Source organism: Apostichopus japonicus, chromosome 5 (genome assembly GCF_037975245.1).
Source record: "Apostichopus japonicus isolate 1M-3 chromosome 5, ASM3797524v1, whole genome shotgun sequence".
NCBI lineage: Eukaryota > Metazoa > Echinodermata > Holothuroidea > Aspidochirotida > Stichopodidae > Apostichopus > Apostichopus japonicus.
In genome coordinates this window covers 8,245,289-8,271,539 of record NC_092565.1, presented here as the reverse complement: position 1 = coordinate 8,271,539, position 26,251 = coordinate 8,245,289, and the positions used below count along the sequence as shown (strand labels likewise).

The following is a 26,251-nucleotide window of genomic DNA, read 5'->3' as shown; positions in this document are numbered from 1 at the left end:
TACAGTCAATACTTACAGCTACGGTCAATACCCACAACACTGTTTACATGGCAGCGTGGACATCTCGGGTCTAGTTAAAAGATAACAAGATATCACGTTTCATTACTGTCTGCATTTTGTAGCGACAAGAAGGAAACGTCATTTGCAAGCAACAGAAAGTTAACTTTTTTTCAGAGCACGGCACGCGGTTTGGGGAGAGTCTCCAATGCCTTTAACTACGATTTAAGAAACGGCAGTTTCAAACATCTCACTAATTCTTTTGGCGACTATTCATTGAGCATTTCCTGCGAAAAAACTCGTACAGGGATTATACGAGGTGTCTACGGGGCAATTTGTTTGTCAATGAGTTTATACGCGATTGTACTTGTTTATACGTCTCTATACGATCCTTTACGCGCACTCATGTCCAGTTGTACGTGAGCGGTACTGTAGACTACAAGTTAGATGTATTTATATCGTTTTAGTTGAAAATTACCAACCTCCCTATTTTCCCCCTATTCTCCCTATTTTTTGGCCCTGAAAAATGTTATTCTCCCTATTTTGGGGTCAGGTCTTCAAGTACCCCCAGACAACTTCCCCAGGACAAGTACCCCTGGACAATTCCATCCCAGATAATTGCCACCCTAGACAGTTCCCACCCCAGAAAACTCCTCCCTGGACAATTCCCACCCGGTCGTCTCCCCACCGAACAATTACCCCCTGGACAATTACCCTCCCGGAAAATTTCCCCCTGGAACCACCCCCCCCCCCCGGCAACTGAATGGTGCAAGATCCGATCCGTCTCATACTTGGTGGGTAGGTTACCCATAGTGAGTAGATGGTCCCTGTCGTTTTTGGTACCGAATAGCCGATTTTGTTTAAACTTGTTTGGTGGCATGGAGATGGGGTACATACGTAGGTTAATACCCAATCGCATCTCATTAATATTCATGAGGCCACAAGTAAGTTTGTTGATTGCTCGCAAGCACTTTAAGTCAATGATGCAAGGATTGATCATTCCCATACTTGGATGGTGGATTACCCATAGTGAGTAGATGGTCCCTGTTGTTGGTGGTGCCAATCTCATTAATATTCATGAGTGGGCTGGGCTTGGAACAATTTCTTTAAATGCTTCAGTGGTGACACAACAACAACATAAAAAATGAAATCACCTGTTGCAGTTAGTTCTAGGTTAACCCCCATTTTTTATTGGACTTCATCGACTGTCAATCAATCGTCGACATTTCCGAGGAGGGCGATTTTAACCGGGGGGTGGGGGGGAAACTGTCATGGTTGGGAACTGTACAGAGTGGGAATTCTCCGGGGGGTAATTGTCAGGGTTGGCAATTGTCCGGGTGAGAATTGTCTGGGGGAAATTGTCAGGATTGGGAATTGTCCGAGGGGTAATCGTCCGGGGGAAATTCGTCCAGGGGAAGTTGTGATTCAGTAAAGTCAAAAAGCACTGGAATATATTTTTAAACCCCTATGTTGGTCCAGGAGGGAAAACCCCAGAATATGTAGCACTTGTGATAACAATGTGACTTACCACTGCAAGTGCCCCCATGCCCAACCCCCGGGGCCGCCCTTGCAGGCCGTATTGATGCACTTTGTTGTTAAAAACAAGAGAGAAATTTGATCTTTCGTCCTCAAAAGAAGAGGAAGAGTTCAGTTCTTTCGGGTATTGACAATAATTGAGCTTCTGAAAGAGTCATGTGGTAACCAAGATAAAATGTGTATTGAACCAAAAAGGCAATATCAGTAACACGACTTGTAAAACTGATAGCCTACATCTATACTCTACAATAAATATTGACCAAGTAAATAAAACATGGACCCACATAACAAGCATGACGTTCATCCCGGCATTACTTATAACGGTTAAAAAGCTTTCCGACTTTGACCTCTGTTGAAATCAAATGATCTTTGACTTTCATAGTAAATACTAGTGTTCTTGTGCTCTTCAGGTGGGATGAACATACCTAGTGTGATGTATTGAAGGTTAACATATGCAATTATCATGTATACAATGTTTTCGGAAATTGACCTCTGTTCACTTCAAGTAAAATTCTACTTTCACCAATTTGAACAGGGGTTCTTGCCCTCACTACTACTGTATATCTACATACCAAGTATGCCATGCATCCAAGTTCACTTTGTGAGTCATCATGTTTACTCAGTTTTCAGACTTTGACATATGTTAACCTGAAATGATCTTTCACTTTCATAAGAAATTATAAATTTACCTTTAATCACCAAGGTAAACTCTACCCACACTTTACTTTTTGACCTTTTGAACTTTGGCCAACCTCAGATGACCTCTGATATCAATGTAAAGCAATGATATGGTTCACATCTTGTTTCTCACTAAGATGGATCCACATACCAAGTATTAAAATGTATGAATAATGCATTAACATTGATCCTTCTTACCAAAGGTTCTAAATATTTTGGAATAGCAATTCAATAAATATGGTATCATTTCAGATCTTACCAAATCGCAAATTCAGCATTAACGATGTTGATATTTGTTAGCAGTCAGTTACTTTCCTGTTGTTTAATATGTAAAGCACATTTGACATATACAGTTTTTATGCAGATGGATTAATTTAGGTCATGGAAAGCAGTAAAATGGACAATGTCTGATACTAAGCATTACACAAAGATCATAACAAACAAATCTGGCTTGAAAAATGTGAGCAATCATGTAAAATGGATAGGGTCACTCAAGTTAGACCACGTGATGTGTATCAGCTACTGTCAAGTCTACATGAAGTTTCTCAATTTGTTTGTCATCCTACTAGAGGCCAGATATGTTCTTTTTTTTGGGGGGGGGAGGGCATGGGGGGGGGGTTAAGGTCATATTTTGACTAGCAAACATTGTCTTTTCAACAAGCTGGAATAATACAGATGTAATATTGGTACCTGTTCATTTTCTTATCAGTTAATGGTTTTGCCTTTTAAATTTGATGCTTCTAACAGTGTCAAGGTACAACTTGCTGGGAACCAGGGAGACATTACATATGTGTCATGCTGATCTTCTTGCACAATTTCAGAGCGGTTCCCATAGCTTACAGAAATGTTCCAACTTATAAGCATATTTGTCTTAGACTTTTCCTTATTCAACATCATTAACTGAACTTTCCTTGAATTATTATAACTCAAATACACTGAGGTCTATGGGAAATAAGTGTGACTCCTCGGTTCGTGACAACTACTTGACGCTATATTTCCTGGAGGAGTCCTTTCCTGACATTTATCTCCCTTTTCCCACTTGTACTTTGATGATCCATGGTGCATATGGTAACCAGGGTAGCCATGGTGTGTACCACGAAATGTGATCGGTCTACTTCCACAATGTTGTGCTGCATTCATGCCAGTACTGTTGCCATAGCAATTATCATCATAATTGTGGTGTATATTAGCAGACTCCGGAGTGCCACTGAGAGGTTCACTCCAATGATTGGTGTAATAGTCTGGTCTCATCATATGCTGCCCATTCATCTTGTGGTAGCTGTTAGTTTCATGTGACGTCTGCCAATGGTGGTAGGAATCCTGAAAATGATTACTTGCTGGTCTTGGAGTTGGAGCGTCATCCCCTAAATTTTTTCTACGTGTGAAAAATATGAGAATATCAGATGATGCACATATCTCTACAATCTGGTAAGTAATAGTGTCTGTGAAAGACTTCCACACTTGATTTGATTGCTGTCATCTACCTTCTAAAATCCTACTATTATGTTTAAAAATCTAATCGTGTAGGGAAATAATGAACAGAAGCTGACAGTGGAAATTTCAAAAAGCTATCGCAAAAAAAGAAAATATTTGGCTTGAACAGCCTGATCAGACGCATGCACTGTGCTTTAATTAATGGTCGAAGCAAATACTGTTGTATTAACTGTTCCCCCAAAAATTTAATTGCTCTTTACAAAAACATTGATTGCTTACCTAAGATAAAGATGTATGTCTCTAAAAGCATGCGAGACTTCAATGGGTAAAGTTGAAAAACAAAAGGTTGTACTTACTTTTCAAATTTATGCAATGCCTCAATGTAATTTTCTCTTTCCAGTGGATGCCCTCTACCAGATTCAAATGCTGTTGAAGATACAAAACTGAAAGACTCATAAGTGATCCTTTGCCACCTTTCATTACAGTACTGATGTGCCTACAAGATTCTTATACGTTGCATTTAGTAAGGTGAAGTATGAAGTGCATACAAGTTTCAGAATAAAGATTGGTTTAAAATATAACTGGACCTAATATGGGAGAATATAAAACAAAAACCATAATGACGCATCAAGAATGCTGATGCAGATGGAACTGACCTCTCAAGGCTTCATCAGTGGTTTTACTCAACTGTTCAATCATGTACCTGTCACCATGGAAACAAAATCAAGAGTTTATTGAAAAGAGTGAGGAAAGTGTCAGTGGTCAGTAGCTCATTGTACAAAATGATCAGTAATAACTCATAATAATCAGACAACTTTTAATTTTTTAATTTCAATAAATTTAAAGCTAATCCCAATTTTGCATATTCATTCTTGGAGATGAATTGTTGCAACTATTCAGTTAGACTTAATTAAGATAAGCCTTGTAATCATAATTTAGTCCAAGAAAAGAAGTCTTTATGCAGAAATATGTACATGTATATTATTATTTATACTGTATCTTACCCCATCTGCCCAGGTATTAAAATTATAGAATTATGCCAATTATTGGTGATTCCCCTGTTTACAAAGTAGACTTTTCAAATAAATGTAAAACATACACTTCTTACTCCAACCAATAAAAGAAGAACAAAACATAACAAAACGAGTACGCCATAATATTTTCAACATGACTTCCATGACATGAAGACTGAAGACATACAAACATTCACCTTACTATCTGAAATGACATCCAGGTAAGCAACAACAAACATTCACAGTATGTTACATTAAGGGCTTCTCGTAACCTTACCTACATATAACATAGCCAGTTCTGTTCACACCATGAGTACAGTGTACTCCAATGTAATAATCTGAAACAAAATGCAAAAATTAAAGCATTCTCAAGATAAATCACTAACTTGATTTTGGGTAAAGCTACAATAGCATGCTGAATCTTACAGTAACTTTTTAAGGACTTATTACCCAGGAGAAGAAAGAGGGGTAACAAGATTGATCAGTCACCACTTTCTTTCCAAAAAGACAATTCTCATATTCTTAAATATCATAAATAAATATTTTTGGTTATAAGTTTAGATAAAGGGCCATACCAGCTTGTTTTGGATGGAACCTTTGTAAAAAATAATAAATACCCCAATCAGTAAAGTTTATACCCTTTTAAGAAAGTTGCTGTTTGTCAATTATGATTGTGTGGATGAATGGTGACAAGGTGATCATGTGGTCTGGCAGCATGAGAAACATAATAACTGAACATGATAAAAGAATTAAGTCAGTTTTACAAGGTGACTTATTTTCCACCTGACCTTTGAAGGTTCTGTAATTTCTTGAACAATGTCCTGCATAGCTTAATTGTACCATTGGAATTATCTTCAAGATGAACATTACAATGAATAAGGCCAATATCAGCCAAACTCTTTGTCATTTGCATCATTTCTAGGAAAATGGCTTCAAGTACAAACAATTTAGTGCCGTAGTAATAGTGTATGAACTAATTGTATCAAATTAGCATTGAAGTGTTGTTCAGCAGTCAGCTTAATGAGCATATTAAGTATATTATTTTCTTTTACCAAGTAAAATTGTGCAATCATTGTATTGTTGCAGAAAAAGGTAACATTTTCAACTTTCTAAGTACCAGTAAGGTGGGTTTGCTGATGACTATGACCAAAATATGATTTAAATCAAACATAATCCCTGGGACCTCAAATGACCTTCAACCTTCACAGAGAACATTGAGATCCTTCAACTCTATATAGTGTATCCACATACCAAATATACAGTTCATTCACTTTACAATTTTTTAATTATGGTGTTTACAAGGTTTTCAGACTTTGACCCCTCTTGAACTCAAATGACCTTGAACAATAGGATCCTTCTGCTCTATAAGGTGCATCCACATACCAAATATCAAGTTCACCCACTATTTAGTTTTTGAGTTATCATGTTTACAAGCCAAGGCGTCTCACATACACACGAATATGCCAGCACCACCGCATAGATTCCTTTTGCCCTGTGGCAAGAAATCCAAAATTCAAATGCAGTGGAATAACTCAGGTACAGATGGGATCCAAAGGACACATAAATGTTCATCGTTGTCATTGACTCACCTTCCGGTTGCCTCTTCTCAAATTCTGTCACGATACGTTTAAATCTGCAAAAAAACAAAAATGATAAACTGTCAAGTTAATGACTAATGACTACATTAAGAGTTTTCACATAGATACTCTATTTTATGTTTGTCTCATCTTTGTATGAAACTGTAACATTTCAAACACTTGCCGGGTTTGGACATTTATGAGTGACTTATCTGTCTCCTAACAGCCTCAGCACTCTTGTTGTACCATGTCTAGAGTGAACTGGTACCCCTTTCACACTGTGCGCCCTCTAAGGCCAAATCCTCTGACTAATGACCTTCTCATGAGAATACCTCCCTTTCCAAACTGAATTCCAATCCATTACTCAGGGTAGTCTTCCTCTATTCGGTGGAGAGACTACCCCTCCCTAACACCACTACCATTTATTACCTGCATGCCCCGCAACTTCACCACATCTCGCTGAAACAACAAACCTGCAAGGTAACCCACTAAGCATAACATAGTATTTAAAACAGGCAAGATAACCCACATAAACTCTCAGATCATCAACACAACATTACTAACATGTTAAACCTGATATTATACTGTGTATGACCTAACTCAACCCCTCATTTGACTGAACCATCTAAGTTCAAATACGGTTTAACCACCAATTCAACATTTTAACTCAAATTTGGAATTCTTTTGAAATTTAGAAAGTCATTTCAGATGCAAAAACCTTAGATTGCTCTTGGATGAAAATCCCACCTTACTATGGCCCGGCCGGGAATCGAACCCTGGACCTTCCGATTGCTAAGCCTCATTGCTTCAAACCCCACTGCTTTATCCACTCGGCCACAGCACCGGTAAACATGATAATATACCACCATTTACACCTCTTCCTTACCTTTTGATTATGTGCTCACTCGGCACCTTCTTTCCTTCAACTCGCAGTTTCTCATAGCGTATTCCATTTTTCTCCAAGTCCTATAACATGTACAAGCAAGTATCAAATATAATGGAGCATCTTGAAACACAGTATGTGACTGATATATATTTAAGTTACGCATGGAGGTAATATAACAACAGAAACAATGCTTTGTCAGGTTGAACTACAGGTCTGAATGTATACATTATTCTACCAAAGTGATTGAAACCATAACATAGCAGTTTGACTCTATTAACCTTAGAAGTCATGCATGCACAATTAAAATTTCCATGCATGTCATTAATTTAATGCTGACTGCAATAACGTTGATGGGAAATCATAGCGACCTCTGCAATTAAAGACTTATTGCAATAACTACCATGGGGGAGTTGATAATACATATTTTAACACTTATACTGCAATACTGTTAAAAGTTACTTCATTACATACATACCTCTGGATTGTAATACATTCCGACTTGTTTACAAGATAGATCAACGACCAAACGCAATTTGTCTCCTAACTTTTCATTTAGATCGGAGGTTGTGAAAATTTCTCTGTGTAAAAGAAATTATAAACATAGACTGAAATTTAACCTACAATCAAAGTGTGGTTTAAAACTAAAAGTTAAGATTGTTACTGTAAGAACCTGTTACCAAACAATAATCTGTACCCATGTCAACAGAGAAGAAAAGAAGATTGAGCACATAGGCATCTGCACAGTGCTCAATTGGCAGTAGTGGTATGCAATCTAGCAGAGGTCTACAATAAGGAAGTAAAGTGAATCTTTGCCTACACAATCATGTTTTTATACTCTGAATTTATGGGAAGGAGTTCAAATGCCATTCTCTCAACCAAAGTTTAGATGAGCATGCTTTCCTGTTATTGGAGTTACAAGATAAATGCGACAAAACAGGATTGTAAAAAAGTATGAAATCCAAATATAGCACTTGATATTATCTTATACAGATAATGGAATTAAAACTCATAAAATATTAAATGTAGAATCTTACTTTACCTTTCTAAACCCTTTCTATGAAAATATTGAAGCTGAAAATAACAAGGATTGAAAATTGATGGCATCATTATAAAATGTGCTAAAAAAAGCTTGTACTTAAAATATTGCACTAGATCTACTGGCAGATAACTCATAGAAGGAGATCTTAGGAATGAACAATGATTACAGTTTTCATACCACAGTCAGGGATTAATTTATCTGGCATTGCATTGCAAATGCTTTGCAAAATAGGCAATTTGCTATACAAGTCTAAAGATGCATAGCAGTTTGTTTTTTCACATAGTATGTACATAGGAACCATAGCATTTTATAAGGTAAGTTTCAGAACCTTCAAAGCTGCTACACAGAATTATTTCCTGACAGTATTTCTTGTCGTGTCCTGAGCTGTTTATTATGAGAGTTACAACCCTTCAAGTGGTTACTTGCAATATAAGGAAACTGAACCCAGTATCAGTTACAAAGCAAAGTTTGAAGGGAATCGTTTAAATACCGTTTTGCCACACACTGAGAAGAGTAGTTTTACTTCTTGTAGTCTAAGAGATTGTTATGAATTACTGTTACTATATAGTTCAACTTCACTTAATTATATTTTCTCCCTTTGAAACATCTGGGAACACATCATATCAATAATGGCTTATTAAATATGAGACAGAAGCGTGGAGTCCTCATTTGATTTTGCGTGGATTGAACCAAATTTGTTTTGATACAACACCTCTATTTTTCTTTCATAGTTTGCCATTTAAAGACTAATGCACACAAACTGTTCCATGATGAATGAAAATGGGAAAACGCTTCTACAAACTTTACAGTGAAATGACAGCACCCTTCCCAAGCAGAGTAAATTACTTACCCTCAAGGGCACTTTAAAGGCTATAAACCTGGTACCTGGAATGACATCCCCGACTGCATCATAGTCTGTCCACCTGTGAGGAAAACAAAATCATAAAATAACATTACATGTTTAAATTCAAAGCACTCATCAATTCTTGAATCATAACCACAGTGCTTTCCACTCATTCATTTTCAGCTACAAACTACAGTACTGTATATTGTTATGAACAATTAGTACACAAGAAAATCAAAACATCAGTGATAACTTGGTAAGATTTCTATTGACCTGTTTGCAAGAAATTTCTAGAGCTTCAGTACAGAGTACATTATTTCCTTTCAAAGCTTGCATAACAAAATGTATGATTTCCTTTTCAATTATTTTAATCTTCTTAAATTTCTGTCAACTACTCTGATCGATCCTGTGGAACACTAAAAAATTGATGATTTTCTACAAATTGTCTATGATAGTGGTTTAATACGATGTGCAGACATAGATAGATCTACAGAATCTCAGACTCCTTTTATGGTTAAACAGAAATTGATGAAAATCATATGTCAAAGAAAAAATGAAAACGAATATTCTAAAAGTTCTCTTTGCCAACAATTCCTAACAAACGCAACAGTTTACAAGCTTAAGTCATTCGCCTTTTTTACATGACTGAAAAGCTTTGGCTCATTTCCGATGATACTGACAGTCAACATGTGAAAGGAATACACTGAATGCAAATTTAAGTTTAGTCATTGAACCAGTATTCAAATGCAAAATTAAGTTTGAAAACAAATTCCAAGTTAAAATTATGAAGATGTTACAGTTCAGTATATGAATAAAAATGAAAAATAGCAATCAGAGAATCCACATGAACAAATCAAATCTTGTAAGCCCAACTTTATCTTAATATTGAAATTTGAAAGCGGGAGGTTTCCTCTTATCACGAGCAGCATTTCTGCTTTGTTGGGGTTGAGTCTGTTGCGTTTCTCGTCCCCTGCTTTGCTTAAAAGCCTTTCACTAGGTACGCTCGATGGAGGAGCACATAGATATTTCATGGCCAATTTTGCAAGGTGTGGGAATCGATGGTTGTTCAGTTTCCACCATGCGAACGGGTCTCCATCTCGTTCTTGAAAGGGGTCCACTAGAAATATGTTGATCTCTTCTTTTTGCGCTGCCACAACCTGGAGTATGTGCTGCCTGTGCATCCTTGCTCCCTTAAAAAGGCAGTATACTCATCTTCAAGCAAATCACTGGCTGCAGATAATGTTTCTTTAGCTCGGGCCGCCTCCGTCTCTGGTGTTGGGGCAGTGGGTGTGGACTCCTCTACCAGCCAGTCTGTTGCTACCTGTGGAGTGTTTTCTCTTGAAAAGAAAACGTTTTGTACCACAAGCAGTTTGTTGGTTTCCATTTCCGAAAACCGCCGATTCAATGAGTCAAGCATGCTTTGAGTTAAAGTTTGAATGCCTCTGTCATCTGTGTGTCTCTCAAGTGACCGGCATAACATGGACACCTATGGAATGATCATAGAGGTGGATGCTGAGGAGGAGGGCGCCTTTTGGGTTATTTCCTCGAAATGTTGTAGTGTCACAACTAGTGTGCTAGCCAGCTTCCATTGGTCAGCTGTCATGACAGGAATGTCATACAAGCTGGAATACTCTACAATAACATTCTTCTGTTCCAGCAAACTTTCCAACATGTAAAATGAACTGTTCCAGCGGGTTGCAACATCCTGAACTATTATGGTGTTCTGGAATATGATGCTTCGCCTGCAAGGCAATGATAAGCCAAGAGGGAATGGTTGAAATGTCCCAGAAGAGGTTATAGCGCTTACACAGGTTAAATCTCTGACCAAGGTGGCTAAATCCTGACGAGACCAAAATCACAACGTTGCACCACGGCGCACACACACAGAAATATTTTCAGGTTCTCTGTACGCATTGACTTTGCACAGGAATGAGATCTCAAAAGAAAATGAAGTTCGTGATATTGATTCAACACCATGTTCGTGAGGCGTTGCAAATGTTCAAGGCCCCCAGTCCCAAGCCCCCCACGGTATGGTACTCATACTTCATGGACGTCTAGCTGGTACATACGAAATTTGGATCAGGACTTAGTTTGGGTCAAATCCTTCTTTTCGATGGCGCACTGGGCCCGAAACACATGCCAAATATGCCAATTTTGTTTTGGACTTAGAAAAAAAAATGAAACAGCTCCCATTGACTTTGTGTTAGCTCCGTGAGGCGTTGCAAAAGTTCAAATCCCCCAGTCCCAAGCCCCCCACGGTATGGTACTCATACTTCGTGAACGTCTAGCTGGTACATACGAAATTTGGGTCAGGACTTAGTTTGGGTCAAATCCCTATTTTCCATGGCGCACGGGGCCCGAAACACATGCCAAATATGCCAATTCTGTTTTGGACTTAGAAAAAAAATGAAACAGCTCCCATTGACTTTGTGTTAGCTCCGTGAGGCGTTGCAAAAGTTCAAAGCCCCCAGTCCCAAGCCCCCCACGGTATGGTACTCATACTTCGTGAACGTCTAGCTGGTACATACAAAATTTGGGTCAGGACTTAGTTTGGGTCAAATCCCTATTTTCCATGGCGCACGGGGCCCGAAACACATGCCAAATATGCCAATTCTGTTTTGGACTTAGAAAAAAAATGAAACAGCTCCCATTGACTTTGTGTTAGCTCCGTGAGGCGTTGCAAAAGTTCAAGGCCCCCAGTCCCAAGCCCCCCACGGTATGGTACTCATACTTCATGGACGTCTAGTTGATACATACGAAATTTGGGTCAGGACTTAGTTTGGGTCAAATCCTTCATTTCCATGGCGCACGGGGCCCGAAACACATGCCAAATATGCCAATTCTGTTTTGGACTTAGAAAAAAAATGAAACAGCTCCCATTGACTTTGTGTTAGCTCCGTGAGGCGTTGCAAAAGTTCAAGGCCCCCAGTCCCAAGCCCCCCACGGTATGGTACTCATACTTCGTGAACGTCTAGCTGGTACATACGAAATTTGGGTCAGGACTTAGTTTGGGTCAAATCCCTATTTTCCATGGCGCACGGGGCCCGAAACACATGCCAAATATGCCAATTCTGTTTTGGACTTAGAAAAAAAATGAAACAGCTCCCATTGACTTTGTGTTAGCTCCGTGAGGCGTTGCAAAAGTTCAAGGCCCCCAGTCCCAAGCCCCCCACGGTATGGTACTCATACTTCATGGACGTCTAGTTGATACATACGAAATTTGGGTCAGGACTTAGTTTGGGTCAAATCCTTCATTTCCATGGCGCACGGGGCCCGAAACACATGCCAAATATGCCAATTCTGTTTTGGACTTAGAAAAAAAATGAAACAGCTCCCATTGACTTTGTGTTAGCTCCGTGAGGCGTTGCAAAAGTTCAAGGCCCCCAGTCCCAAGCCCCCCACGGTATGGTACTCATACTTCGTGAACGTCTAGCTGGTACATACGAAATTTGGGTCAGGACTTAGTTTGGGTCAAATCCTTCATTTCCATGGCGCACGGGGCCCGAAACACATGCCAAATATGCCAATTCTGTTTTGGACTTAGAAAAAAAATGAAACAGCTCCCATTGACTTTGTGTTAGCTCCGTGAGGCGTTGCAAATGTTCAAGGCCCCCAGTCCCAAGCCCCCCACGGTATGGTACTCAAACTTCGTGAACGTCTAGCTGGTACATACGAAATTTTGGTCAGGACTTAGTTTGGGCCAAATCCCTATTTTCCATGGCGCACGGGGCCCGAAACACATGCCAAATATGCCAATTCTGTTTTGGACTTAGAAAAAAAATGAAACAGCTCCCATTGACTTTGTGTTAGCTCCGTGAGGCGTTGCAAAAGTTCAAGGCCCCCAGTCCCAAGCCCCCCACGGTATGGTACTCATACTTCATGGACGTCTAGTTGATACATACGAAATTTGGGTCAGGACTTAGTTTGGGTCAAATCCTTCATTTCCATGGCGCACGGGGCCCGAAACACATGCCAAATATGCCAATTCTGTTTTGGACTTAGAAAAAAAATGAAACAGCTCCCATTGACTTTGTGTTAGCTCCGTGAGGCGTTGCAAAAGTTCAAGGCCCCCAGTCCCAAGCCCCCCACGGTATGGTACTCATACTTCATGGACGTCTAGTTGATACATACGAAATTTGGGTCAGGACTTAGTTTGGGTCAAATCCTTCATTTCCATGGCGCACGGGGCCCGAAACACATGCCAAATATGCCAATTCTGTTTTGGACTTAGAAAAAAAATGAAACAGCTCCCATTGACTTTGTGTTAGCTCCGTGAGGCGTTGCAAAAGTTCAAGGCCCCCAGTCCCAAGCCCCCCACGGTATGGTACTCATACTTCATGGACGTCTAGTTGATACATACGAAATTTGGGTCAGGACTTAGTTTGGGTCAAATCCCTATTTTCCATGGCGCACGGGGCCCGAAACACATGCCAAATATGCCAATTCTGTTTTGGACTTATAAAAAAAATGAAACAGCTCCCATTGACTTTGTGTTAGCTCCGTGAGGCGTTGCAAATGTTCAAGGCCCCCAGTCCCAAGCCCCCCACGGTATGGTACTCAAACTTCGTGAACGTCTAGCTGGTACATACGAAATTTGGGTCAGGACTTAGTTTGGGCCAAATCCCTATTTTCCATGGCGCACGGGGCCCGAAACACATGCCAAATATGCCAATTCTGTTTTGGACTTAGAAAAAAAATGAAACAGCTCCCATTGACTTTGTGTTAGCTCCGTGAGGCGTTGCAAATGTTCAAGGCCCCCAGTCCCAAGCCCCCCACGGTATGGTACTCATACTTCGTGAACGTCTAGCTGGTACATACGAAATTTGGGTCAGGACTTAGTTTGGGTCAAATCCCTATTTTCCATGGCGCACGGGGCCCGAAACACATGCCAAATATGCCAATTCTGTTTTGGACTTAGAAAAAAAATGAAACAGCTCCCATTGACTTTGTGTTAGCTCCGTGAGGCGTTGCAAAAGTTCAAGGCCCCCAGTCCCAAGCCCCCCACGGTATGGTACTCATACTTCATGGACGTCTAGTTGATACATACGAAATTTGGGTCAGGACTTAGTTTGGGTCAAATCCCTATTTTCCATGGCGCACGGGGCCCGAAACACATGCCAAATATGCCAATTCTGTTTTGGACTTATAAAAAAAATGAAACAGCTCCCATTGACTTTGTGTTAGCTCCGTGAGGCGTTGCAAAAGTTCAAGGCCCCCAGTCCCAAGCCCCCCAAGGTATGGTACTCAAACTTCATGAAAACTTAGCTGGTACATGCGAAATCCCTCTTTTCCACGGCGGATAACCTTATTCTATTACAACATTCTTAACAACTCCTGAACCTTACGCCAACTATGTTAACTTGATTATTTCTGTATCGTACGGAAGCGTAGAAAGGACATTGCATTGACTTGCACACTTAATAAAATATATCAATACGTCAAACTTTTGAAAACTGCGTTTTGCACACTTCGTACAACTTGTCAATACTAAGAGGCTGGATGACAAAATATACAAGGGAAAAATACAAGCACAGAGTACACACAGTACAAATATAATTTTCCAATTTGAGATTTCATGTTTAACACATGTATCTGCCTAAGTTCTACCCTAGTTTCTTCACAGAAAGTAATGATGTTACTATACAGTCATGGAAAGCAATCGGATAGTGATCGCATTGAATACGCCTTTCAAACTATTTCGTAATTACGAACAGCAGAACAGTGTTAATAAAGTGATATCAATTGGAAATATGTTTGGTACAATGTGTAAAAGTTAAGACCTGACGTTTCGATCCTAGCAGGATCTTCTTCAGAGGCTCAAGGACAAAATAAGTGACAAATACAAGCGCACAGAGTACAGACAGGTTAATGAGTATAGTGAATACGGGGAACACAAAAGAGTAAGGTGAAAGAGGATTAGTAGACAAAGGTAGTGAGAGAACGAAGAAATTTACAGGGGGAGAGGAGAGGTACAGCAAATAAACTGCGGAGGGACAAAGGGCGGATTCAAAGAAGGGGATAGGAATAAACTGCAGAAGGACAAAGACAGGGCTTCTTTAGGGTCGCCATTGTTGGAATCTATTGCTATCCAGAGTCAAATTATGGAGCTGTGATTTCAAAGAATCGTAACCTTTACTTACACCGAGTGGAGCACTGGAATAACACAGAGTCACTTCTAGGCGTTCCCACGGACTCTGGTTTGCTTAAAGCATGCATAGGTAGAGCTAAAATGAAAATAGCAGATAAGATCTCTTGCAGAGTTTGCGGCATCCAGTATGTTGGTGAAACCAGAACCACCCTCAAGAAGATATTCTATGGTTACAGATCAACAGTGGATTTTGCTTTCCCCCCCCCCTCCTTTCCTTCTCCCCCTGGTTACCTCCATTCTCTTGGCTCTCTTCCACCCTTTTTCTCCACACCTCCATGTCTTTGTCCTTCTGCAGTTTATTCCGTACCCTCTTCCCTAATACTTCCTTTGTCCCTCCACAATTTGTCTCCTGTACCTCTCCTCTTTCTGTGTAAATTTCTTCGTTCTATCCTTCCTTTGTCTAAAAATCCTCTTTCACCTAATTCTTTTGTGTTCTCCCTATTCTCATTAACCTGTATGTCCTTCAGCCACTGGAAGATCCTGTTAGGATCGAAACGTCAGGCCCTTAACTTTTACACATTGTACTTAACACATGCGCGTATCCAGGGGGGCGTTGGGGACGAAACGTGAAAAAACTTCCAGCCTCCACAGGGATTCGAACCCGGGCCTTCCGCTCTGTGCATATACGCACAGAGCGGAAGGCCCGGGTTCGAATCCCTGTGGAGGCTGAAAGTTTTTTCACTGTTCTTGATTTTCCAACTCATTACGATTTTCATTTATATATATTCATTTGCCTTTGTCGTTTACCTCCATTGCATTAATATATATATAAATATATATATATATATATTTATATATATATATATATATATATATATATATATATATATATATATATATATATATATATATATATATATGTTGATACTAGATGAGACTAGTGGAACACTAGTAGTTGTAACTCGGAGTTTCACGCTTTATAGCGATCTTCAGACAACTGACCAGTTGAACTTCAGACAACTGACCAGTTGTCTGAAGATCGCTATAAAGCGTGAAACTCCGAGTTACAACTACTAGTGTTCCACTAGTCTCATCTAGTATCAACATATATTCCGCTCTGTCCAATGGACATAGAGCACTCTGCGCCAAGATAGACGCCAACGGACTCCACTCTATATATATATACCGTATATATATATACCGTATATATATATACCGTATATATATACCGTATATATATATATATATATATATATATATGTTGAGACTAGTGGATATATATATATCATATTCGTCAGCAATACTTGGCAGTCGAATGAAAAGTACAAAATGACACATTTCCAATATATTTTCTAAAACTTACTCCTTTTTTGTCAATTATGAGCCATATCTTATTTCTCTGGTTTTCTCTAATAATATTTTCTTTTGGAGTAAACGTGGATTTTCGTTATATATATATATTTCGTTATATATATATACTATATATACAACAATACTATATATTAGAATATGATGACGCGTGTGTGTGTATGATCGCCTTAAACAATTGTAAAATTGTGCTATGAAACTAACTGTGGCTGGTCTTGAACTCGAACGAGTCGTCTGGGAACATGACACATTTCGATATTAGACCAAATGTATGTGCGAACTGAACTAGACATATGTCCTTCGATGCTACACTGCCATCCAGAGATAGAAGGTTATACAACCGCGAACTGAATGCTAATTGTTACCCCACCCTAGTACCGTAAGTCATACAATGAATCTAAAAATAAATTCCGCATGTGATTTGAGAATTGAGCACATTTCCTGTGAATATCATGTAGTGGATCCAAAGGCGTATCATTGCCGGGGCGGACGCACGCATCTCTTCCTGAGATTGTTCACATCTACATAACAATTAAACATTTTGCCAAAAAATGTCCAATTGACGAGAAAAGATAAGTTGTCAATTAAACATTTTGCAGAAAATGTTTCAATTGCTCAGATGGAATGAAGTGAACAATTAAACATTTTGCCCAAAAATGTCCAATTGACGAGATACGATAAGTTGTCAATTCAACATTTTGCAGAAAATGTTTCAATTGCTCAGTTGAAATGAAGTGAACAATTAAACATTTTGCCAAAAATGTCCAATTGGCGAGGTATGATAAGTTGTCAATTAAACATTTTGCAGAAAGTTGTTCAATTGCTCAGTTAAAGCAACTGAACAATCCAACATTTTTCTGATTTTTGATAAGATTTTATCTTATTATCTAAACAATTTACTGAAAAAGGTCAACTTATGGGGCAAAGTTTTTCTAATGTCGATGGCACTTTTAAGCTTCCATAGATTAGCATTGAGCGTTTTCATACAGCCAATGTATATTCTGAACTTACTTGAAGCTAGCGGACAGGGTCAACCCACCCAATAGCAAAATTAATACATAAATTAACCGAATTGAAGCTGAACGTTGTACAGTAGTTCTAAAAGGCATTTTTTTTTAGAGTATTCAAAATCGTACGAAGTTTTGTATGGTGGAGTATAAGGTTCGCGAGATACAATTCCTCAATACGACAAGGAAAACGTGTTAAATATGACTGATTAAGGGTCAATTTTGACAGAAAAAATTAGGTCACTCACAAATTACAAGAATATGTGAAAATTAGAGTGCGACAGTCTGAAAAATGAGAGTGCGACAGTAGGAAATTCCGACTGTCGCACTCTAATTTTCCAGCTATCGTCAGTTTTACCAAGATTGAGGGGTGAGACACCTACGGCCCTTCTAGCGACGTCCCTGCTTCGCCCGTAGTGCCAAGAACTTGGCAAATCCGGCAACACACCACTTCATCGATAAACAAAGTGATCGGGGTTGTGTTTTAGTGACAACAAGAGGTCGTTCACTGACCTACATGGAGTGTGCATGACCACTCCCGATTTTGCAATTTCCCAAGATCAGGCCCCGAAAAATCCCAAGACAATGTACTGTATGGATATCTAGCAATATCTAGCGATATCTATAGGGATGAAAATCCCAAGATCTTCCATAAACTGAAGGCAAATAGAGAATCGAAGCCTTCAGTGTGTAATGAACTTAAAACCTTGCGTCTTTCGAAATGAAAAGAATGTGGGGCATTGCCTATAAGCATATAAAAGTTATTTATTTCAGTCTCATTTCAATTATTCGAATTTGTAAATCAAACAGCAGATATCACATCATATCAGTGAACATGAAAATGGCGTTCTAGAATGAACAGCCTCCAAACTGTGTATGTGTGTAGTGTTCGGTTTCGGAAATATATGGTATTTTTTCATTTCCTTCAACGAAGTTTCATAGTCGCCATTATAAGAGGTTTTAATATTTGTACACCAATACATAGGCGCAGATCATGGCGGGACAGCGGGACGCGTCCCCACCAACTTTTTCAGTGGTGGGGACATGATATACCATGTCCCCACCAATTTGTCTTGACCAAACGTTGCATTTCAAATTCCCCTGTATTGAACTTTGGCGTATTTTGATCCAGCATTGTGCAAATGACATGCTATAAAAAACGAGAATGATTACTATTGACACTGTTAGGCGTGCGTGACTTCTCCGCTGAAGTATTAACACATTCAATCATGTGAAACATAATCTATACACGAGACTGGTAAATTGTGGTCAGCAAAACAGACTGAGTGCGAACAAAACAATCGTTAACAACTCACACTGTGTGTTGCCAATTTGAACTACCTTCACGTTCAGTTCTAATTTTATTATATTTATCCACAGTTGTTAAATATAGGACGGATATCGCATTTGCGGCAGTCTATAATTATTTTCTGGGAGACGACCCCAGACCCATCGTATACAAAAGTCTACTTGGATTATTTGTCCCTGATTTTTTTCCGCAGACGCCCATGTGCTTCCCAAACTAAATTTATAGGCCACGAGATCTAAAACTAAAGTAGGTTTGGGAGCATCATTTGGGTCTGCAGGAACTGTTATTGCCGGCGATCTGAGAGGTATATTTGCCCAAAATTTTGTGTACGTTAAGCCTGAACCCATGGTCGCGCTCCACTTAGAGAGTATCAGAGAACAGACATGCGTCCCCACCATTATCCAAGACTGATGTGCGCCCATGGACCAATAAATTAACTGTGTCTAAATTTTCGAAATTTCCCTGACCAACATTCCTAAGCATACTTCCCTCTACTCGTGCAATTTTGACCGGTCTGTTAAGGGGTTGAAGGAGGTCTTTCTGTATTGATTGTCCATAGATGAAATTTTGTGCAACATTATGGGTATGTTTTGAAGTGAATTTATTTCACGAAAAGTGTGAATTTTCAAATTCTGAACGAATAATTGGCTAAAAACCTTGAAAAGTGGGGCTGACGGGTATTAGGGCTGCGACATAGAATCATACAAATGACATTGACGGAGATGTTTTGTGTACAGCTAAGAAGTTTGCTGATGACACCAAATTGTATTCTGAGGTCTCTTCTAAAAGCGATTCTGCGAAGTTTCAAACTAATTTGGATAAGTTTTTTCCTGTTCTCAGTGATGGCAAATGCTTTTTAATATTGATAAATGCAAGGTAATGCACATTGGCAGGCGCGTAGCCAAGGGGGGGGGGGGCGAAGGGGGCAGCCCCCCTTGAGCATATTTTTTTTTTAAATTTAATGTTTTTATGATATCGCTAGTATTTTCAAAAGAGAAAATGCTAAGATGCAACTTACAAGGCCTGGGAAGTGCCATTTCCAGCGATCTGGGAAGCATTTCAGCCAAAATTGTCTTGCACGCTTCGCGCCAACCCATAGTGGCGCTACGCTTAGATAGTTTGCAATGCCGAATCTACAGTTTCGCCCCTCCCTTGGCAAATTTCTGGCTACGCGCCTGCACGTTGGTTGTAGTAACCAAAAGTATACATACAATCTTAAAGGTGTGTAGTTACAGGAGGTCTTTCTTGAAAATGTAAGTTGGCCTGACGTTTCGATCCTAGCAGGGGCGTAGCGAGCGGGGGGGTGTGGGGGGGGGTGTCACACCCCCCAATAATTTGGTCGCTGTCGGCAAATTTTGGGTCTGTCGGCAAAAGGAGAAAAGGTGAAGAGAGCGGAAGGGGAAGAAAGAAGGAAAGCTGAATAGAGAAAAGGAGAACGGGAGCTTCTTCCGTGCCAAATTTGACTTAAAATATGCACCAGATTGCATCTAAGGACGTTTCAAAACTAAAAATTTTCCAAAGGGGAAGGGGACACCCCCTCCCCTTAGACCCCTCCCCCATTTCTGTCACCACTTCCAGATCCGTCGGCAAATCAAATTTGACTTAAAATATACACCAGATGGCATCTAAGGACGTTTCAAAACTAACAAATTGCCAAAGGGGAGGGGACACCCCCTCCCCTTAGACCCCTCCCCATTTCAGTCACCACTTCCAGATCCGTCGGCAAATCAAATTCTCCACACCCCCCCCCCAACAAAAAACCCTTCGCTACGCCCCTGGATCCTAGCAGGATCCTCTTCAGAGGCTCAAAAAAGAAGGAAAGGAAAGGAAAGGAAAGGAAAGGGGAAAAGATTCCTCTTAAACAAAGCAGTTCTAACAAACACAAAATTCTCCTCCCTTCAGACAGACCCCAAGGCCAGCAGTTCCTGAAAAACCCAGCCTTGCCTACAGACGTTCACGCAACCTACCGGACCTTCATGTGCGTGCTGCTGTTCCAACCTTTACTTCTAACCCTACACCCATTCACCCGTGACCGTACTTCGAGATGCATCTGTAGTCACCACATTGTTGAACCCAATTCCACCACCACCTTTTGCTCCCCTTTCCATCTCCCCCTTGTTATCCCCATGTTTCCCCCCTCCCATACCCCCCTATGTTACCTTCTCTCTTGACTCTCTTTCACCTCTTTTTCTCCACACCTCCCTGTCTTTGTCCATCTGCAGTTTATTCCATACCCTCTTCCTTTAATCCTCCCTTTGTCCCTCCACAGTTTATTTGCTGTACCTCTCCTCTCCCCCTGTAAATTTCTTCGTTCTCTCACTTCCTTTGTATATTAATCCTCTTTCACCTTACTCTTTTGTGTTCTCCCTACTCATTTACCTGTGTGTACTCTGTGCTTGTATTTGTCTCTTGTATATTTTGTCATCCAACCTCTTAGTTTTGACAAGTTGTACGAAGTGTGCAAATAGCGGTTTTCAAAAGTTTGACGTATTGATATATATTATAACGTGTGCAAGTCAATGCAATGTCCTTTCTACGCTTCCGTACTAAACAGAAATAATCCAGTAAGCATAGTTGGCGTAATATTCAGGAGTTGCTAAGAATGTTTTTCATAGAATTAGATTATCCGCCATGGAAAATAGGGATTTCATATGTACCAGCTAGGTGTTCATGAAGTATGAGTACCATACCGTGGGGGCTTGGGACTGGGGGCCTTGAACTTTTGCAACGCCTCACGGAGCTAACACAAAGTCAATGGGAGCTGTTTCATTTTTTTTCTAAGTCCAAAACAGAATTGGCATATTTGGCATGTGTTTCGGGCCCCGTGCGCCATAGAAAAGAAGGATTTGACCCAAACTAAGTCCTGACCCAAATTTCATATGTACCAGCTAGACGTACATGAAGTTTGAGTACCATACCTTGGGGGGCTTGGGACTGGGGGCCTTGAACATTTGCAACGCCTCACGGAGCTAACACAAAGTCAATGGGAGCTGTTTCATTTTTTTTTTTCTAAGTCCAAAACAGAATTGGCATATTTGGCATGTGTTTCGGGCCCCGTGCGCCATGGAAATGAAGGATTTGACCCAAACTAAGTCCTGACCCAAATTTCGTATGTATCAACTAGACGTCCATGAAGTATGAGTACCATACCGTGGGGGGCTTGGGACTGGGGGCCTTGAACTTTTGCAACGCCTCACGGAGCTAACACAAAGTCAATGGGAGCTGTTTCATTTTTTTTCTAAGTCCAAAACAGAATTGGCATATTTGGCATGTGTTTCGGGCCCCGTGCGCCATGGAAAATAGGGATTTGGCCCAAACTAAGTCCTGACCCAAATTTCGTATGTATCAGCTAGACGTTCACGAAGTATGAGTACCATACCGTGGGGGGCTTGGGACTGGGGGCCTTGAACATTTGCAACGCCTCACGGAGCTAACACAAAGTCAATGGGAGCTGTTTCATTTTTTTTCTAAGTCCAAAACAGAATTGGCATATTTGGCATGTGTTTCGGGCCCCGTGCGCCATGGAAAATAGGGATTTGGCCCAAACTAAGTCCTGACCCAAATTTCGTATGTACCAGCTAGACGTTCACGAAGTTTGAGTACCATACCGTGGGGGGCTTGGGACTGGGGGCCTTGAACATTTGCAACGCCTCACGGAGCTAACACAAAGTCAATGGGAGCTGTTTCATTTTTTTTCTAAGTCCAAAACAAAATTGGCATATTTGGCATGTGTTTCGGGCCCCGTGCGCCATGGAAAATAGGGATTTGACCCAAACTAAGTCCTGACCCAAATTTCGTATGTATCAGCTAGACGTTCACGAAGTATGAGTACCATACCGTGGGGGGCTTGGGACTGGGGGCCTTGAACATTTGCAACGCCTCACGGAGCTAACACAAAGTCAATGGGAGCTGTTTCATTTTTTTTCTAAGTCCAAAACAAAATTGGCATATTTGGCATGTGTTTCGGGCCCCGTGCGCCATGGAAAATAGGGATTTGACCCAAACTAAGTCCTGACCCAAATTTCGTATGTACCAACTAGACGTCTATGAAGTATGAGTACCATACCGTGGGGGGCTTGGGACTGGGGGCCTTGAACATTTGCAACGCCTCACGGAGCTAACACAAAGTCAATGGGAGCTGTTTCATTTTTTTTCTAAGTCCAAAACAGAATTGGCATATTTGGCATGTGTTTCGGGCCCCGTGCGCCATGGAAAATAGGGATTTGGCCCAAACTAAGTCCTGACCCAAATTTCGTATGTACCAGCTAGACGTCTATGAAGTATGAGTACCATACCGTGGGGGGCTTGGGACTGGGGGCCTTGAACATTTGCAACGCCTCACGGAGCTAACACAAAGTCAATGGGAGCTGTTTCATTTTTTTTCTAAGTCCAAAACAGAATTGGCATATTTGGCATGTGTTTCGGGCCCCGTGCGCCATGGAAAATAGGGATTTGGCCCAAACTAAGTCCTGACCCAAATTTCGTATGTACCAGCTAGACGTTCACGAAGTTTGAGTACCATACCGTGGGGGGCTTGGGACTGGGGGCCTTGAACATTTGCAACGCCTCACGGAGCTAACACAAAGTCAATGGGAGCTGTTTCATTTTTTTTCTAAGTCCAAAACAAAATTGGCATATTTGGCATGTGTTTCGGGCCCCGTGCGCCATGGAAAATAGGGATTTGACCCAAACTAAGTCCTGACCCAAATTTCGTATGTATCAGCTAGACGTTCACGAAGTATGAGTACCATACCGTGGGGGGCTTGGGACTGGGGGCCTTGAACATTTGCAACGCCTCACGGAGCTAACACAAAGTCAATGGGAGCTGTTTCATTTTTTTTCTAAGTCTAAAACAAAATTGGCATATTTGGCATGTGTTTCGGGCCCCGTGCGCCATGGAAAATAGGGATTTGACCCAAACTAAGTCCTGACCCAAATTTCGTATGTATCAACTAGACGTCTATGAAGTATGAGTACCATACCGTGGGGGGCTTGGGACTGGGGGCCTTGAACTTTTGCAACGCCTCACGGAGCTAACACAAAGTCAATGGGAGCTGTTTCATTTTTTTTCTAAGTCCAACACAGAATTGGCATATTTGGCATGTGTTTCGGGCCCCGTGCGCCATGGAAAATAGGGATTTGGCCCAAACTAAGTCCTGACCCAAATTTCGTATGTACCAGCTAGACGTTCACGAAGTTTGAGTACCATACCGTGGGGGGCTTGGGACTGGGGGCCTTGAACATTTGCAACGCCTCACGGAGCTAACACAAAGTCAATGGGAATTTATTAATGATACTATAACGCACTGCACAGATCTCGGACTTAGTTTATTTTGCAGAGATTTAACCCTCGTGAGCGCTATAACCCCCTCTCAAATGTCCTGCAATGCGCCGGGAGGTGGCCAGCATGTCATTAACTGAGCGCTGGATTGATATGGTATCATGATTTAATGACTAGTTGCAAGAAGTGAATGCAACCCTGATGGTCGATTCCAACGGCAGTACAGTAAGCCCAGCAGTGACATTGGCGGCATTGTCCCTTAACAGAGTAAGCACTGTCTCTTATTTAAGATTCCATGCAGCCATATTCTCAATCTCAGTCTTTTTGCATCAGCCGTCTTCGGACGAAGTTTTGGCCAATCCAGTGTCCAGTCAAACTCAGAAGAGAGTTGGAACCAACAGATGAAGACCAGATTTCTGTCATAATAGCAATGTGTTTCACATTGTTAAGTTCTTCCATAAGTTGGTTTTTTTACTAGGGCGAAAATGTCCGGAATTCGTTTTTGACTGAAATGTCTGTCAGATGGCAGATTGTATCTTGGCTCGAGGTTACAGCAAAATCTCTGAATTGTGCATGTGCAGTACACTGGTGACACTGTCAATGTTTAATATTATGACAATATGAGAGCATTTTTTTTCAAAATGCTTCCAAATTGTTAATTGTTACGCCGTTTCGGTCAGATTTACTAAATTAGCGAAGTACTATCAATATCATTGTCAGTGCTCGAATAAACATAATTCAACCATGAACAACACCAGTGGTACATTGAAATATAAAGAAAAACATGAGATCAAACATTCTCCTATGTATTCCTTTTGCGAAGCGCACGTAATGATTTCAACTTCGACGAATTACTATCACTGTACTGTGTACAATGCCTATACTAGTACTAGTATCAGTGTAACTACTTTTATTATAGGCCGTAACACAGTACGCGAATTTACCGTACACCAACATACGTGTTAAAGTCCAACGTACCTACAGTCACAAGGCCTAGTACTAGTAGTAAGGATAGGCAAGACGACTTAGTTTAGACTTGGGACAAGTACACATCACAAAACAAGGAAACATATTCCGTTAAAAACTTGAAAATATTGTTACAATAATATGCACAAACTTACCTATCGGGTAAAGAAAACCTCCCCTTAACCATGTTTCTCGGCAGCTGCTTATATTACCATTCGGTTACCTAACCTGAACTTGCATTAACGACTATCAACCTCAGATAAGAATTTCACTGCTGCAATTTAGAGAAATTAGTTTGATAGTGATGTTCCTCGGAATGATATGGAACGCCGAAAGGGCGCACCGTATTATGTTGTTAACGCTTATGATGCCTGCCGTTTTATGTTGTTGTCTCCTATGCCGTTGTCTCCTTTGATGCAGATCTTTTCATGTTGTTGTCTCCTTCAATGTTGTTGTCTTCTCTGATGCTGTCGTTTCCTTCTACGTTGCTGTCTACTTTGATGCTGTTGTCTCCTTTGATGTTGTTGTCTCCTTTGATTCTGACAGCTAAGTTCACTCTTATGACGTCAAAATACATATACAAATTCTAAGCAGTGGGCCAAAAGTTATGATAGAAGATTTGTTCTTTCCTTAGTTTTACACATACAATGACATCACATAGCTTGTAGTTTTGATCCACGCAATGTGATTAACTGGTTATACTAATTAAGGCTTTATATTATATACCTAACGTTAGGCTAGGTCCGGACTTGTAACATGACCACATATTTATCCCTTTCTTAGGTTGAAAGAAATTCATAGGTTCTTCACCGAGTTTGCAGAGATTTCCATTATCTCTGCTATTATTTTGTTTGCATAACCTAGCCCTACAAGATGGGCTTGTTGGTTTCTCTCGGACATTTGGCTATTTCAGAAGCACTCAATTATATTTAAATAATCTTCTCTGTAGGTATTTTAGCAACTTACATTTTGGCAAGATGCATCAACTTGTCAAAAAGGCCAAAAAATTGACTGACTTCTGTCAAATCTGGTCAAATATCTACAGAAGTGTAGAACGGACATGTCGATTGACATTTTTTGATGAGATGCAACAATTCCTAAAAACGACATGAATCTGGAAATTGAACCAATACCAACTCATCAAACTTTTAAAAATCTGTAAATGGACTTTTGGACTACATCATTCCAACTCATCAAAATGGCAAAATTCTAAAACTTGACTGTAACG

General features: G+C 40.4%; 1 protein-coding gene across 6 annotated transcripts in view; it reads right to left on the bottom strand.

The window, feature by feature from the left end:
• The window catches only part of LOC139967525 (RNA/RNP complex-1-interacting phosphatase homolog), a 47,002-nt gene extending 21,489 nt beyond the window's left edge, over positions 1-25,513 (bottom strand). For 2 of the 6 annotated variants that reach the window (XM_071971420.1, XM_071971421.1), the window contains exons 1-8: positions 25,179-25,501; positions 9,011-9,083; positions 8,161-8,192; positions 7,597-7,699; positions 7,122-7,201; positions 6,248-6,291; positions 4,936-4,996; positions 4,302-4,348 (exon numbers count right to left, since the gene is read on the bottom strand). In XM_071971420.1, the coding sequence (XP_071827521.1) occupies positions 4,302-4,348; positions 4,936-4,996; positions 6,248-6,291; positions 7,122-7,201; positions 7,597-7,699; positions 8,161-8,192; positions 9,011-9,083; positions 25,179-25,210 (472 nt within the window). In that variant the 5' untranslated portion in view covers positions 25,211-25,501. Of the gene's footprint in view, positions 1-1,690; positions 3,587-4,001; positions 4,072-4,301; positions 4,349-4,935; positions 4,997-6,247; positions 6,292-7,121; positions 7,202-7,596; positions 7,700-8,160; positions 8,193-9,010; positions 9,084-25,178 lie in introns of those variants that run through there. The other 4 variants (XM_071971423.1, XM_071971417.1, XM_071971419.1 and 1 more) reach the window with 4 other exon arrangements.
• Positions 25,514-26,251: the final 738 nt, after the last annotated feature.